This window comes from Choloepus didactylus, chromosome 3 (genome assembly GCF_015220235.1).
Source record: "Choloepus didactylus isolate mChoDid1 chromosome 3, mChoDid1.pri, whole genome shotgun sequence".
Taxonomy (NCBI): Eukaryota; Metazoa; Chordata; class Mammalia; order Pilosa; family Megalonychidae; genus Choloepus; species Choloepus didactylus.
Window position 1 is genome coordinate 98,153,958 of NC_051309.1, and position 16,007 is coordinate 98,169,964.

Consider the following 16,007-nt stretch of genomic DNA (forward strand, 5'->3'; position numbering starts at 1 on the left):
ACCACGCCTATATTTGATTTTGATGGGATTTTGTACTTAACTTTTGTTACTGAAATGGTTTAAGTTTTTGTGATATTGTGATGAAATGAATGTAATTTGTATTTGGAAAGATAATGTCATTTTGGGGTCCAGGGGGTGGAATGTGCCAGTTTGAGTGTATTGTGTCCCCCAAATGCCATTATCTTTGTGGTCTTGTGGGACAGACTTTTTGGTGCTGGTTAGATTTGCTTGGAATGTGCCCCACCCAGCTGTGGGTGGTGACTTTGGTGGGATACTCCCATGGAGGTGTGACCCCACCCATTCAGGGTGGGCCTTGATCAGTGGAGCCATATAAAACATGCTGACTCAAAGAGACTGGATGGAGTGCAGCTATGAGTGACGTTTTTAAGAGGAGCAAGCTTGCTAGAGAGGAACATCCCGGGAGAAAGCCATTTTGAAACCAGAACTTTGGAGCAGACGCCAGCCATGTGCCTTCCCAGCTAACAGAGGTTTTCTGGACGCCATTGGCCATCCTCCAGTGAAGGTACTCGATTACTGATGTGTTACCTTGGACACTTTATGGCCTTAAGACTGTAACTGTATAGCCAATTAAACCGCCTTTCTATAAAAAGCCAATTCATCTCTGGTGTTTTGCATTCTGCAGCATTAGCAAACTAGAACAGATGGTTTTAGAAAATTAAGTACTGATGTTTGTTTTTAAAATTTAGGTTTTTTATTTAATAATAGGGGTCATGGCTTAGGTTAACAAGCTCTGTTCACTTATTGTGTATTAGGAGGAATTCAGTAAATGGAATGTATTATATAATAGAGTTGCACAACCCAATTTTTTCTTCTTAATGCAGGAGAGTGAATCTAAGGGGGACACTAATAACTTGGAAACTACAAGCCCATAGTCACATAGAAATTTTTTTAAATCATAGCATGTTTCTCAGTGCAGGCCAATGCTTTAAACTATTCCAAAAAACTAAGACTACAATGAATTTTGTTGTGAGGTTGATGAACACAATTTAAAGGTCTCCATATTATTATAAATGTTTTTCTTTTATCTTAACTTTGATAAAATTATGTTTTCTCTGCTTTGTTTTTGTGCTTAGAGGTATGCCTATCCTAGAAAGATAACATTTTGTTTGATAGCTGGCCAAGAAAGATTCTGATCATAAAAAGAGAGTCTCTATATATTTTAAAGTGTTCTTTAAATTATAAAGCCACTGTACAAATAAAATTTGTTGTTATTATCTTTTGTTTTATGGAGATCATTAGGAATTCCCAACATTTGCTAAGAATCCCATTTGTAGATGGAAAGATTATGATGGTATTCAAGTAGTCTCTTCTTTAATTGCCTGAAATCCCTGGAGATATGTTACTGTGTTAAGGGGTCATGCTGTGTTTCCTGATTTGATTTATATGTTCAAAAATACAACTCTAAGATAACTCATTTTGAACACCTGTTAGTCCTTGACCATGCTTGGGAAAAGAATTTTTTTTAAAAAATTATATTTTGCATTTCCTTTGCAAACTTCACTGGCATCTGGCTTATGAATGCTGTGTCATTCTGAAGACTGGTATAAATATAATGTCTAAAAATCAGTCATTTAATTATTGTTATTTTTGGCTATAGAAAAGGCTTAAAATATGTATAATCTATGGCATTATTTAGCAATATATTTGTTAGTTCCTTAACAAAAGAAAAGGGTAATTCTTTGCTCACACTTTTTACTTTTTACTCTGGTTCAAGTAGTAGTACATTCATTAAAAACATCACAAAAATTATGTCTTCCTTTTATTTCTATGTTTCTATAAAGGCAATAATTAGAAAAAGAAGCACACTATTATTGTAAATCAGTGGAATGTTACTTTATCTCTGAAGTGAGTGCATAAAGCCATTTCTGCAATCTTCTTTTAAAATGCTTGTAAAAAGAAAATAATTTTATAGCATCCTTTAGCAATTAACAACACTGCAATGGTTTATGAAATATTCTTTTAAATAATAACTAAAGAATTAGAGTGGCATTTTTATTGACCTTGTTTTCAATATCTGAAAAGTATTTCCTCCTGTGGACCTGTTTGAAGATTATATGGCTGCACTGCTTTATTTCACTAGCTACCCAGTTGTTGCAGACAGCATGCTACTTCAAAAAGTTAAATTAGCATATGAATTATATGCCAGTCAGTTATCTAGGTAGAACTGGGAAACACATTGTCAATTATCATACTTTTTTATATTTTCTAATCTATATCCTGTTGTCTTCCCCTGGCATATTACTAATTTTGTTTCTCTTTTTTCACTTCATAACATTCTGTCGGTCTTTGCTCTGATAGAGTTGACTGTTTCTTTTATTGTTTAATCTTTTGACATTTTGTTTACAAGAATGAAGGAAACAGCTTGTAAATCATAAGGTAAAGCCTCCAGAGTGAGGAACAGAAGTCTACAAATAGAGAGTCATGATGACTCAATACCAAATTTGATATGTTTTTTGTAACTAGTAGCCAAGAATGATGTCCTTAATTCCACCTGAGGGATATAGGGAGGTTTGTGAGAAAGTAGAAATATCATTTGATTTTTTTCTTCATTTCTCATTTCATCATATGTTCCTTTTCAAGGTAATTTATGGATTCTACTTACTTTTATTTTTTTGTATTTGATTACCATTAACTCGATAGTCTTAAGCAATGAGGTAGTTGTAATTACAGGCAAATATATTATAAAATGCATGCAACTTGGAATGCATTTGGCTGAATTTGGGACAAATTAATTTCCAAATTTATAAATGTGTCTCTAGCTTTCCATTTACAAAATAAAAGCACAGTAATAAAATATTTTGTAAGGGATTTTTATACATGTATGTCTTATTTTCTAGTAAGTTATATCTCTAGGACATAAATATTCCTGAAATCCTTGAAATGAGCTATTTGAAAAATCACTCTAAATAAACATAAATGAAATCACAAATTAAATCACAAAATATTTTAAGAAATTGTCAACATACATTTATATACAACTATCATAGGTCATAATTTACATTTATTTCAGTTATAATTTGGAGTTTGTCCAAATGTTCTGGTTATTTGTCAACAAATCATCCCCAAACTTATGGGCTTAAAACAACCACTTCACTTTGTTCACAATTTTGTAAGTTAGGAATTTGGAAAGGGCTCAACTGGTTAGTTCTAGCCTGGGGTTTCACAGGCAGTTGCGCTCATCCATGATGACTCATTCTCATGACTGGCAATTGATGCTGGCTGACATTCAGGAGCTCACAGGGGCCTGTTAACAGAAGCACTGTGTGATTTGTGCTTCTCAGCCTTGCTGCTGGGTCCTTACTGGAGGGAGGGACCTGAGAGGAAGCATCCTAAGAAACCATGGAGAAGCAGAAAGGCCTTTTCTGATTTAGCCCTAAAATTCAGGCATAGTTATTTCCATCTTATTCTATTAGTCAAACCAGTCAATAATATCACCCCCGATCCAAGGAGGGGTGCGTTAGACTCTACCTCTCAATAGGAACAGTAGCAAAAGGTTTGTAGCCATCTTTAATCTGCCACACTCTGAATTCCATCTTTATGAATAGTTACTGAATTGGGAAATAATAGAATCGAATTTTAGTAATAAAATTTAATTATACTTGAATGAGAAACAGAGGATATCATAATAATTAAATTATATCTTTCCTATCTATAAATAATGTACATTTAAATAAGCATAAGTTTAAATTGCTTACATTAACCTACAGGTTAATGGAATAACATTATTATTTTGGAAACCTGAATATTAAAATCTTGCCAAATATGTTCTAGAATTTTGCTAATACAGTGAGAACACTGAGGAAATATTTCTATCAGCCTTCATTTGAGAGTGTTGCTCAAGTGATTTTAATTTGTATGTCAGATATTTATATGAATGTTTTGATATATATATAACTGAAAATAAAACTCTGAGTAAATATGTAAAGAAAATTCATTTGCAAAGTCATTCACAGAGAAGGCTTTTAAAAATTGACTTTTGGTGATGCATGGGAAATATTTCATATGTGTTATTCCCTAATAAATGCAAATGATTTATTAACAACTACCTGATTTAAAGCTGAGATTATGAACTTCTTGAAAAATTTGCCAGGAATAAAATCTGAGAATTGTGTAAAGTGAATGTATTTTTGGAAAACCAAGGTATTTTCCAATTCCTAGTAACCATTATATAGATAAATCTTCCATTTAAAAGTAAGAGATAATTGGTATATATAAAACAATTTTGGATGCGTGCTGTGGCTCATAACCCTTTTCAAGAAAGAACTTGCTGCCCAGCTGCAAGTATAGTTTGCTGACTGCTCAGCATCTTTGGGGTCTGCCTCAACTCTCCAGTTGAGGTCAAGCTCATCTCTGGGTAGCCTGAGACAAGGACTGAGTAAGGTAGTGGCAACTGAGATCTAATTTTCTTTGAAGCAGCTGCAATCCAATGACTGAACAAGTCAATGGTACAGAGCTTACCCACTTCCCTTCAATGTGAGATTCTTCTAACAAGCAAGCTTGGCTGTGGAGATCCCCATTTAACTAGCAGAGCAGTTGTCAGGTCTGAGTCATGGTCTGACTACCCACTGTCCTTACACAGGGGCTTACTCCCCAATAAAGATTTTTTTGGGGGGGGGTCCACAGTGGTTTTATTTATTTATTTATTTGTTTGTTTGTTTATTTATTTAACATTTTATTTTGAAATAAATTCAAAGTTATAGAAACAGTTGCAAAAACAATACAAACCCCATACATAGAACTCCAGCATTCCCTGACACCCCCCCCCCCCCCGGATACCCCAATCCACTAACTTTAACATGTTGTCACACCGCTATTTCTTTCTCTCTCTCCCTCTCTCCCTATCTATCATCCATCATCTATTGCTCTGTATTCTGAACATATGAGAGCTAGCTGCACACATCCTTGAACAAACACTATAATTCACGTATATACAATTCCCATGAATAGGAACATTCTTTTATGCAACCCCATTAAGTGCAGCTAAGAAGTACAAGAGATTCAACAATGATAAAAGCTTACATTCTATATTTCCTTTCCCTTATGTCTCAACTGTGTCTCTCTGAGCCTCCTGTCCTCCATCCTCAGCTCCCATCCAGGGTCATCCTTGGCATTCAATTGTCATCTATTTAGACTGTCTTTTTTTTTTTTTTCCCTCAATTGTGGAAACATATATACAGCTTAAATCTTCCCATTCCACCCCCTCCCTAGCATTCCATTAGTGGGATTAATCACATTTAGAATGTTGTAATGCTATTGCCTTCCCACCATCCATTACTAGAAATTTCCCTTCACCTCAAACAGCAACCCTACACTCGTTTCTTAACTCCCCATTGCCCCTTCCCCCATTTCTCTTAACCCATACTCTACTTTTCATCTCTGTGGTCATATTCTCTGATTATTTCTTTGTGTTTACTGTGGGGCTTAAAATTAAACTTTTAAATCCATAACAATCTTGTGTTTCTTTGATACCAACTTAATTTCAATAGGACACATAAACTATGTACCTATACTCCTCCATTTTCCCACCTTTATAAGTTCTTGTCAAAAATTACATAGTTTACATTGAGTTCAAAACCACTGATTTGTCATCAGAGTTTGTGTATTTTATATCATGTAGGAAGTAAATAATGGAGTTACAATTCAAAAATTATTGACTTCTATTTGTATTCCATTGTGGTCAGAGATTGTGCTTTGAATATGATCAGTTGTGGTTTTTTTTTTGCTGTTTTTTTAAAAATTTATTGAGGCTTGTTTTATGTCCCAGTAAATGGTCCATTCTGGAGAAAGATCCGTGATCACTAGAGAAAAATGAGTTTCCTGGTGATTTGGGATGTAAGGTTCTATATATGTCTGTTAAAAATCTCTATATCTCTTTCTCCTTTCTTTGTTTCTCTGTCGGTAGGGCTCCCTTTAGTATCTGAAGAGGGCAGGTCTTTTATTGGCAAACTCTCTCAGCATTTGTTTGTCTGTGAAAAATTTAAGCTCTCCCTCAAATTGGAAGGAGAGTTTTGCTGGATAAAGTATTCTTGGTTGGAAGTTTTTCTCTCTCAGAATTTTAAATATGTCATGCCACTGCTTTCTCGCCTCCATGGTGGCCACTGAGTAGTCACAACTTAGTCTTATGTTGTTTCCTTTGTATGTGGTGAATTGCTTTTCTCTTGCTGCTTTCAGAACTTACTCCTTCTCTTCAGTATTTGACAGTCTGATCAGAATATGCCTCAGAGTGGTTTATTTGGATTTATTCTATTTGGAGTTCACTGGGCATTTATGCTTTGTGTATTTATATTGTGTAGAAGGTTTGGGAAGTTTCCCCCAGCAATTTCTTTGAAGACTCTTTCTAGACCTTTACCCTTTTCTTCCTCTTCTGGGACACCAATGAGTCTTAAATTTGGACATTTTATTTTATCTACCGTATCCCTGAGATCCTTTTCAAATTTTTTTATTTTTTTCTCCATTCTTTCTTTTGTTCTTTCATTTTCTGTTCTGTGGACCTCTAGGACACTTAGTCATTGTTCAACTTCCTCTAATCTTGTACTATGAGTATCCAGAGTCTTTTTAATTTGGCCAACAATTTCTTTTATTTCCATAAGATCTTCTATTTTTTTTTATTTATTTCTTCTTTATGCTCTTCTAGGGTCTTCTTTATGTCCCTTTTATCCTGTTCCATGGTCTTCTTCATGTCTTTTATATCCTGTGCCATGTTTTCGTTCCTCGATTGTGATTGTTTGATTAATTGTGCCAAGTACTGTGTCTCTTCTGATATTTTGTTTTGGGTGTTTGGGATTGGGTTCTCCATATCATCTGGTTTGATAATATGCATTAATATTTTCTGTTGTTTTTGGCTTCTTGGCATTTGCTTTGCTTGATAGGGTTCTTTCAAGTTGTAAAAAAAAAAAAATTCCAATCTAATTTTTCAGAAATACAAGTTGGTGGCGTATACTTTCTCCAACTAACCAGCAGATGGCGTCTGTGAGTCACCTATACCCCTCAAGTCAGTTCTCCCCAACTCTGTCTCTGTGGTGTGTGGGGAAATGATTTTTGTGGGGTTCAGTTGGTGAACTCAGTTTGTGTTTGTTGTTGGAACTGTCTGCCCTGAACGTGGTGCATGTGTCTGGGTGGTCAGGGAGGCAGGGCCACTTTAATATTCAAACCTCCCAGGTGTTCCCAGAGATTCAAGGCCGCCACAAGAGTCTAAGCCTTCATTTCTTTTCTGCCCCAGACCCTCTCTGTCACTGACCCACAAACCACCGGCACTGACGTAGCATCCCTGGGTTTTCCGAGTGGGCCCCCCTTCTCAGCTGTGATCTTCCAGGACCTCTGCTGAGGGAAGGCTCTGCTACGTCAGTAGTGCGCATTGTCCCTCATGGGAAGCCCTGGGCCGCCGGGCTGTGCAGGGACGCTCCCAGCCTTATGCAAAGATTAGCCTATAATTCTTGACTGGTGTAAGTTCTGAATGAAAGGCGGATAGTAGAGCTGGGCTGCACCCCTTTCCTCTTAGAGAAGATAGATGCCTTAGGGGGAGGTCATTAGCATTTCAGTGGACTCTCTATGCCTGTGCCACACCCCTGTCTGGGTCACAGAACTGGGAACTGAAAATGGCCGAGGCTTTCTCCACTGAAAGGAGAAAAAGGAACAGATCTAGTCCGAGGCGACCCTCCATCTCTCCAAGGTCAGTCATCACCCAAAGCGTCTGTCTACTTGTTGGGGATTCATACCTCATAGTGAGCAGTTCACACTCGCTAATTAAAGCCCCAGTTGGAGCTCAGCTGAGCTATATTCACTTGCTGGGAGAAAGCTTCTCTCTGGCACCATGAGGCTCTGTAGCTCGGGCTATGGGGGAGGGGTCTCCTGATTTGGATCCGCAGTCTTACTCACAGATTTTATGCTGTAATCTTGGGCATTCCTCCCAATTCAGGTTAGTGTATGATGAGTAGACAGTCACTTTTGTCCCCCTGCATTTATTCCAGATTATTTACTAGTTGTTTCTGGTTTTTTTTAGTTGTTCCAGGGGGACTACTTAGCTTTCACTCCTCTCTATGCTGCCATCTTCCCCAATAAACCCTTTGTACTCTTAACTCCACCACCAGTATATGTTACCTGGAGAAACCAACTCTTAGATACTGATCAAAAGCAGTGGATTCTCTGCCTGATGTACTCAAATGACCAATTCCTGATCACTGGGGTTTCAAAGAGAAAAAGAGTATGTTGCCAGGTGTGAAGCAGATCAGATGGCCTATTGGCCTAAAAATCTTTCTCCCCAAACTTCAGTAATTCTGATAGTTTTATAGTATCAAAAGTTGGGCAGGTTTTAGTATAATGAGCACAATGGCTCCAGATGATGTAATTGGAGGTGATCTAATTATTGATCATGTGTAGATTGAGTACATGCTTAGTCACAGAATGCATGCAAGAATATGGTGGCCTTAATATGATGATGAGTGTGATTTTTAGTATTATAATGAGGTATAGTTCACTTACAGGTTAAAGGTTAAGCTACTGCACATGTCAGATAGGCCCGTTTTGGTCAGATCCAGCTTCGTTTATCAAGATAGCTTTGGAGTTCTGGGATGACTCAAGGCCCTTCATTAATAAACATTAGGGGCTATCTTTAGTGATCATAAGAACCTCTAGTTGAAAAACTGGATAGAAAGGGTACAAGTGAGTGTCAGTCGCAAGGTTTTTTACAATCACAAAGACACAAGATAAAGGCTATACAATCATTATCAGAGATCAAGGCAGCTGGATTACAGCTCAGAGATTTCTGTTTCCCTCTGTCTACTCTAGTATACCAGAAGATAAAAAGAGAATAGCTGTGTAATGATTTAGTAATCATAATGGTCCCCTAAATCCTAAACTTCTCGATTATATGAGGTCATTTTATTTTGTGAGGGGTGATAACTTTTCTTAAGGGACATCTCATGCAAAACATTGGGAATAAAAATACTAATACAGTAGAGGTATTTGTTTTGTTTTGTTTCTTTAAATTTTGGAGTTTTTTTTCCCTTAGGTAGATTGTAGTCTAGGGACATCATTCATCATTAACCTTGGCAGACATGTCCATGTGGATCAAAGGAGTTAAGTAATTTGCAAGGAGCCACATGGGTAGTGACTTCTAGTACCAGGATTTGATCTAGATCTCTCTGAAACTAAGGAACATGACTATTCTCCTACCTGCCTCCTAAGTCTGCTAGTGTTTCCTTTGCATTATGGAGAAAGTTAAACCTTTTTGCTATTAACAGCATAATATGGAACATTTAGAATCATGAGCGTAAATTTTAATTTGTAGGTATAAATGATCCATGAAAACCCATGATTTAGTGAAGAAATGGGACTATTACAAAAGAAAGGGAAGAGGGTTAATTAGCATGTTTTTTTCTTTTTTTGAATGTATGGTAGAAATATCTGCCAGTTGATCTGGTTGTCAGAAAATAAAAAGAGAAATTAAAAAATGAGACCTATACATTCTGTATTGCTAAGTATAAAGGAAGTAGAAATTATTAGCATCATGAAAACTAGATATGTAAACAAGTATTCTTTTCTCTAATCTGTTAGCTTTCTTCCTTGTCATCTCAAAACATTCAGATAAATTGGGAATTCTAATGTCTGTACTTCTTATCTGGTAGTTTTATTGGAAAGAAACTTGGATATGAGCAACTTATGTGTGCGAACACTATGTTTGGTGCTGGTGATATGCTAATGAATTAAGTTTATACTCTCTACTGGGTGGGGGGGGGGGAGGGACACTGGGAAAGACTGTCCAGTGAGGCTGGAAAACAAGCAAACATTTGAAGTATTGCATGGAATAAGGCATGGTTTAGATGCTATGGAGCACTCTCCCCCTCCTCCCCAAAAGGATGTACTCATCTCACAAGGAAAAGCTTCATAGTGCAATAAGGAGTAATACTTAAGATGTGTTTTGGAGCATGAGAAATTTCAGGGAGTAGGGGGGTTTGATGATTAGAAGGCAGTATAATCCAGATAGAGATGAGCATGTGTAAAACCATGGAGACATGAAAAAACATGCATTTCAATGTTGTATGAGTGAGCAAAAGTTGTAAAGAGATTGGAAATGAAAAACTTTGAAGCTCCAGAAAGAAGCAAGATGCAGATAATGAAGGGTACTTATATGCAATGGTGAAGACTTTTGATTTTTTTTTTCCTGAAAGAGGAGGTAATTAGCTGTTAAATTGGGAAGTGACATAATTAATCCCAGTTTGAAAATTTTTTCTGGCAGATAAGGAGAAGCATAGAGGTAGAGATAGGGAAAACCAGTGTACAGGCTAATACAGAAATCCAGGTAAAGAGAAATGGGTGCCAAGAGTGAGTCAGTGAGGACTAGAGTGGGCTAATCCAAAAAAATGTTAAGGAAGATTATCGATTTTAGTGTTATTTCTGGTTCAGAGTGAGTAAAAGGTGAGAATATAGGTTGGTTTCTTGGTTATTATTTTTAAGAAACAGGAAAATGATGGGGGAAATAGCAGAAGTTAAGTTTTAGAGTGGAGGAAAAAGAAGTTGAGCTGAATGTTGTTGGAATATCGGTAAGACAAGGCTGAGTTTATATTGAGAAAAGTTGTATTTGTTGGCTGGAGCTTAAAAAGTATGTAAGTCTCGATAAAATATATGAATCTGAGAGTTACATGGAATAGTAGAGACCATGGATATGGGATGTGGACATATTGTTTGCATAGAGACTGTGGCTGAGTGTATCTGCAGAGTGAGAAGATTAAATTCCTGAAGATCTACCTCTAGTAAAAGTGACAGATGCTACAGAAAGGTCATGAAGGATGAAGATTATAACATGCCCATTTGTTTGGGAATTAATGTTTAATTTTAGCAGGGGAACAAATGATAGATAAAATATTTGTTTTAGAGCATAGTTATTTTTATACCACTGATTGTCTATGCACAGGAATGAGAGGAAGGAATCTAGGATGGTTCCCTGGTTTCTACCCTAGGCAACAAATCAGATAAATAGATATCAAAAAAGTAAAGAAAAGAAAAGAAAGGAAAGAGAAAAGAGGGAAGGAAGGAAGGGAGGGAAGAAGAAGGGTGCAAGAAAAAAAAATAACCTATATACCATCATATATGGCATAATGACATCTTTTGCTACATTAGCTTATTAATTTTGCAACTTAGAATATATTATGAAAATATCACACTGTAGAGGAAATTTGATTTTCATTAGTCAAATGCAATTATCTCCCACTGTGTGAAGCTGACTTTCCTTATCAAGAGCAAAGTGAAATGGCTGAGCCTATTATTCCATCTCTTTGATGTTTTTATAGGATATAATGAAAGATGAATGTTCGATGCTCAAGCTGCAGCTAAAAGAGAGGGATGAAGTCATTTCCCACCTTAAGGAAGAGCTGGTAAGTGATAATATTTGACCCACAGAGTGAACTTTCCTTGCAAGTTTATTTGCTATAAACCCTGTAACAACCTATTTATTAACACCGTGTTAGTGATTCAATCTCTGATTATCAGTTTTACAATTCTACGGTAATGAAAACTGTAGATCTTGACAAGCCAAAATATAGAATGTTTTATAAAATACTTTGAAATGTATATAATTTCAGAAGCAGATCATTGAATCAGGGGTAGACATTTTAGTTGTAGCTATCAAAAATCTTGAAGGCTGCGACCACATTATATTTTGTAAATTACATGATTGAACTCCATACTGCTATACTTAAGAGATACAGACATTTAATATGAAAAAAAGTCCTCAATAATCTTGCAAATAAAAATAGATTTTACTTTCCTAAAGCTACCAAAAATATGTTAAACCAATGAGACTTCTTGCTAATATATTAATATATTCCCCAAAGTGGGTAAATTATACAAAAATGTGTCACATTTCTTATATGTGTTTTCAGAGTTTTTTAAATGAGACATCATAAAAGAATGTAATGAATCATACCTTCTTAACATGAAAATATATTTGATAGATAACCAGAATAACAATGGGCATTATTTTTGTAAGTATGTGTTTTTAATTTAGATATGTAAATGCATATATATGTATATAAACAATATTTTATATTAAATTCACTCTGGATATAAACAAAAATGACAGTACTCTAAAACAAGAATGGAATAGAAAGGAGTGAGAAAGCATTTTTAAAATTCATCGACAGTTTTTACAATACTAGTAAAATGAGTAAGTATCATACAATAAAATAGACCCTGGCTATTTTATCAAAAAATAAAAAGATAAAAAAAAATCCTAGTTATTAATATGAATGTTTACAATTTGACTGCATTAACAATGATACATTAAAAAATTACTAAATAAAATGAAAGGACAAAACAGACTGTATAGATTGTCAAACTTCTGAGAACTATCATATTAGAGAAACATCAGACAAGTTTAGAGTATATTTTATTAATTCCAAACAACCTACAACATTTTTACTGAAACTTGACCGTTTTGATACTGTGTTCTGATTGGATTTTGCTGATTATTGGTTCCATGGGCAAATTATTGTGACTTTAGAAAGCTTATAAGCCAGTATTTAAAATAGCAATAGTATTATGGACAAAAGGAAAATGTCTTACATAACTGGGAATAATCTTTTATAAATATGTAAGTAATAGATGTGTAATATAAATCATATATTATGTAATGAAAACACTTCTATATTTAACATAACTATAGGTTTGTATGATGTAATCAAACTTCTGTTTATGTGACACATAAAATATCTTTGCGTTGAATAAAAATCATTTGTAGATATTTATTAAGGGCTGCATAGAATCATCAGTTTTAATGTAGAAGAGAATCTGTACATTCACTCTTTCAGAGAAGGCTAATTTGGGTAATTAGCTCAGAAAGAAGTATTCATTTTTCCCCTGAACATAACTTATGAACAGATTAAAAACAGCATATACAAGGAATCAGACGTTCATTTTCTTGAATGAAATGAGTAAGAAAATGATTATTTCTAGAGCCAATGTTGCATAGCTATCATTAACAAAATAATTCAGTACCTCTCCCTCAAAAACATCCTGTCGTTTGATTTACTAAAATGAGGCAGAAGTATTTTTTTTTTCCTTTAAACTTTAATTACCCAAATTGTCTACTTTGCCTCTGAAATTTTCCAGGTAACAAGGTGCTATTTTATGTTCTGTGCTAAGTAGCTTGCATAACTATCTTGAATATTTCAACAAAGGAAATAACTTTTGAAAATATAGGATGTTTTATGAGTTAAAGATGAATGTAGCGACGGAGGAAAATGTATAAAGGCTGATAGAAGAATATAAGTGGAAAGAAACATTATCAAAAGAAAAAAGCAAACATTATTGGATTTGGAGCATGGAGAAGTATGACAACCACATAAAGACGATACAAATGACTTGACTCTATTGAAAATTTAGGTCCTAGTATTTCTGATCTGACAATAAATAACTTGTGTCATTTTGACAAGATGAAGGTTTAACTTTACGTTTATATATTACCTCCCTAAATTTGAAATTTCCAAAACATTTGGAAACCACTTTAGCTATACCCTTATTATAATGTAGATTCATAATCTCTAAAAATTTAGAAGTAGTTTGGTTTTGCTATTATTTATCCTGGATTGTTCATTTCTTGACCACTGCTGTTATCTCAAACACCTCCATATACATTGTAGAACAAATGTCAATATAATTACATAGAAAAATATATCCAACTAAATAATTGAGATTTTTTTTAAAACAATTGTTTATTTGTTTATTATTTAGTCTCACCTGGATATTTTCAGGAGCTGTAAAATATTAGTCAAGGCAGGGTGGGGTTAGGGCAAAAGAGTTGTTTTAAAATGCAAGTTTTTCAGTTATCTTTTTATCTTTAGGGCAGGGTTCTCACCATCAGCACTATTGATGTCATGGGCCAAATAATTCCTTGCACGTGCTATACTGTGCTTTGGAGGATGTTTAGCAGCTTCTCTGGCCTCTATCCACTAGAAGCCATTAGCACCCCTCCAATATGACAACCAGAAATGTCTCCAGTCATTGTCAAATGTCCCCTGAGGCAAAATTGTTCCTGATTGAGAACCATTGCTTTAGGGGTATTAGATTATAGTCCCCAATTAAATTATATCTTATATATAAATAATTATATGTTATAATATAGTCTATTTGTTGATAACCAAGGAATAAACAAAAACCTTCCAGAAGGGATTGTCCTCTCCTATTACCATCTATTACGTGAATAATATTTGTATATTATTTATGCTCATGCCTACTTAATATTAGGTGTACTGTTGTGGATAATCAATGGATTCTGTTATATTTCTTTTTTAAGCACTAAATGCACATTTCAAAAAGTATTATTCTTTCCGTGCTCTATGATTTCATACTTATTACTTTGGTCCAGCTCTTTGTTCTTGCTGTGTTCACAAAGCATAAATATACTAGGAAACTCAAAATAATAATTTTGGTTTTAAATTATATATTGATATTGTTCAAACTGTCCACATTATTAACTGCATTTTAACATAAGCATATTCCATATTCACAACTACAGTTCCTCCCTTTCTGTTCTCTTTGAAAAGGAGAAAAAAATAGCTTATACTCTTAGTAACAGTTTCAAGAAATCTGACATTATTATTCTTGAAAATTGCATACATCACTTAGCTTGGTGAGCATCACTAATTTTCAGCAGATAAAAAGAATATTTTGCACATATTTTATGATGACAAAGAGGGTATTAAATGTTAAAATATCAGAGTGAACTAAGTTGTATATGTGGTAGGACAACAAATTGGAGGAAGAAAGAAATATACACTGGGGACAAGAGTTTGTGGTATGGTGAACAGGAAGGCGTTGGTTCACATCATTGGACATCTAATCCCAACTGCCTTATAATAGAACAAAATCTCCTCTGTACTGTGACAACGTATGCTGATGGACACTGCCTAGCCTCACCTAGGTGGCATAGCCTTCCTAAATAGTATTTTGATTTCCATAGTAAATTACAGCTTGTATTGATCTTTTGTGATAATGTGTTCATGAAAAAATAGGAATAAGCCAAAAAATATTAGCAATTACTTTCTCAAATTTAATACATCTCCCCACTGAATGAGACCTTTACACTTTTTACTTCCCCCTCTCTTTTCTCTCTTTCCACTCCTGGAAATTAATATGAATTTTACAGAGCTTGTTTAAGACTTAAAGTGGTTTTATTTCTTTTAGTCGGTTTTGCTTTAAATATATTTCTTCTTTTTAAAGAATACTTATTAGCAACTTATATTGCAAATCCGTAGTCACACTATTATTGTCCATTTAGATTTAAACCATGTATATATAAAATGTATTATTCATCACTGTTTTCTTTCCCCTTCATCTTTCTCCACTTTAAGCTTTCTTCTGAGTCATTTGTTATTTGGTTAGAATCCTTTCTTGAGTGTTTCTTTCAGATGGGAATTGATGATGTAGCCTCTGAAACTTTGAGTATCTCTACTCTGAAAGATGAAGAATGCCATGTCTAAGTCTATTATATTTAGATCTTTAGATTCAGGTACTGCACATGCAATTATTTCATGATTTAGCTGGGGTTTTTTATATTATTTTCCTTCCTTAAATCTGCTCAGAACTCAGTAATACAATTCAATCCTTGAAGTTTTTCTTCAAATTATAGAACTTCTTTCATCCTGAAGCTCTTATTATTTCCATATTTGGCCTCCTAGATTTGTCCTTCAAGTCCCTTATATTTCTCTCTATTAGTATGGAACTGTTTACTCTTTAGTTGAAATATTTCTTCCACTGATATTCTAAGCTACTAATTTAATTCTCAACAACATCTATTCTTTTATAGTCTATTAAATTTACAAATTCAGAATATCATTTTTTTAATTTTAGAAAATTATTTTGATGCTTTAATTATAAACTGTTAAATATTATTGGCATTTTTTATTCTTGTGGTTTAAAGTTGTCATTTATCTCCTACAGCATCTCTACTGCATTTGAAGCAGCCTGTCCTTGGTGTTCTGCTGGTTGTCTGT

The 16,007-nt window shown here is 34.6% G+C and overlaps 1 protein-coding gene across 3 annotated transcripts in view; it reads left to right on the forward strand.

Annotated features, from left to right (window-relative positions):
• CCSER1 (coiled-coil serine rich protein 1) overlaps positions 1 to 16,007 on the forward strand; it is a 1,457,654-nt gene that overhangs the window by 744,983 nt on the left and 696,664 nt on the right. For all 3 annotated transcript variants that reach the window (XM_037830258.1, XM_037830260.1, XM_037830259.1), the window contains exon 8: positions 11,307 to 11,390. In XM_037830258.1, the coding sequence (XP_037686186.1) occupies positions 11,307 to 11,390 (84 nt within the window). The remainder of the gene's footprint in view (positions 1 to 11,306; positions 11,391 to 16,007) is intronic.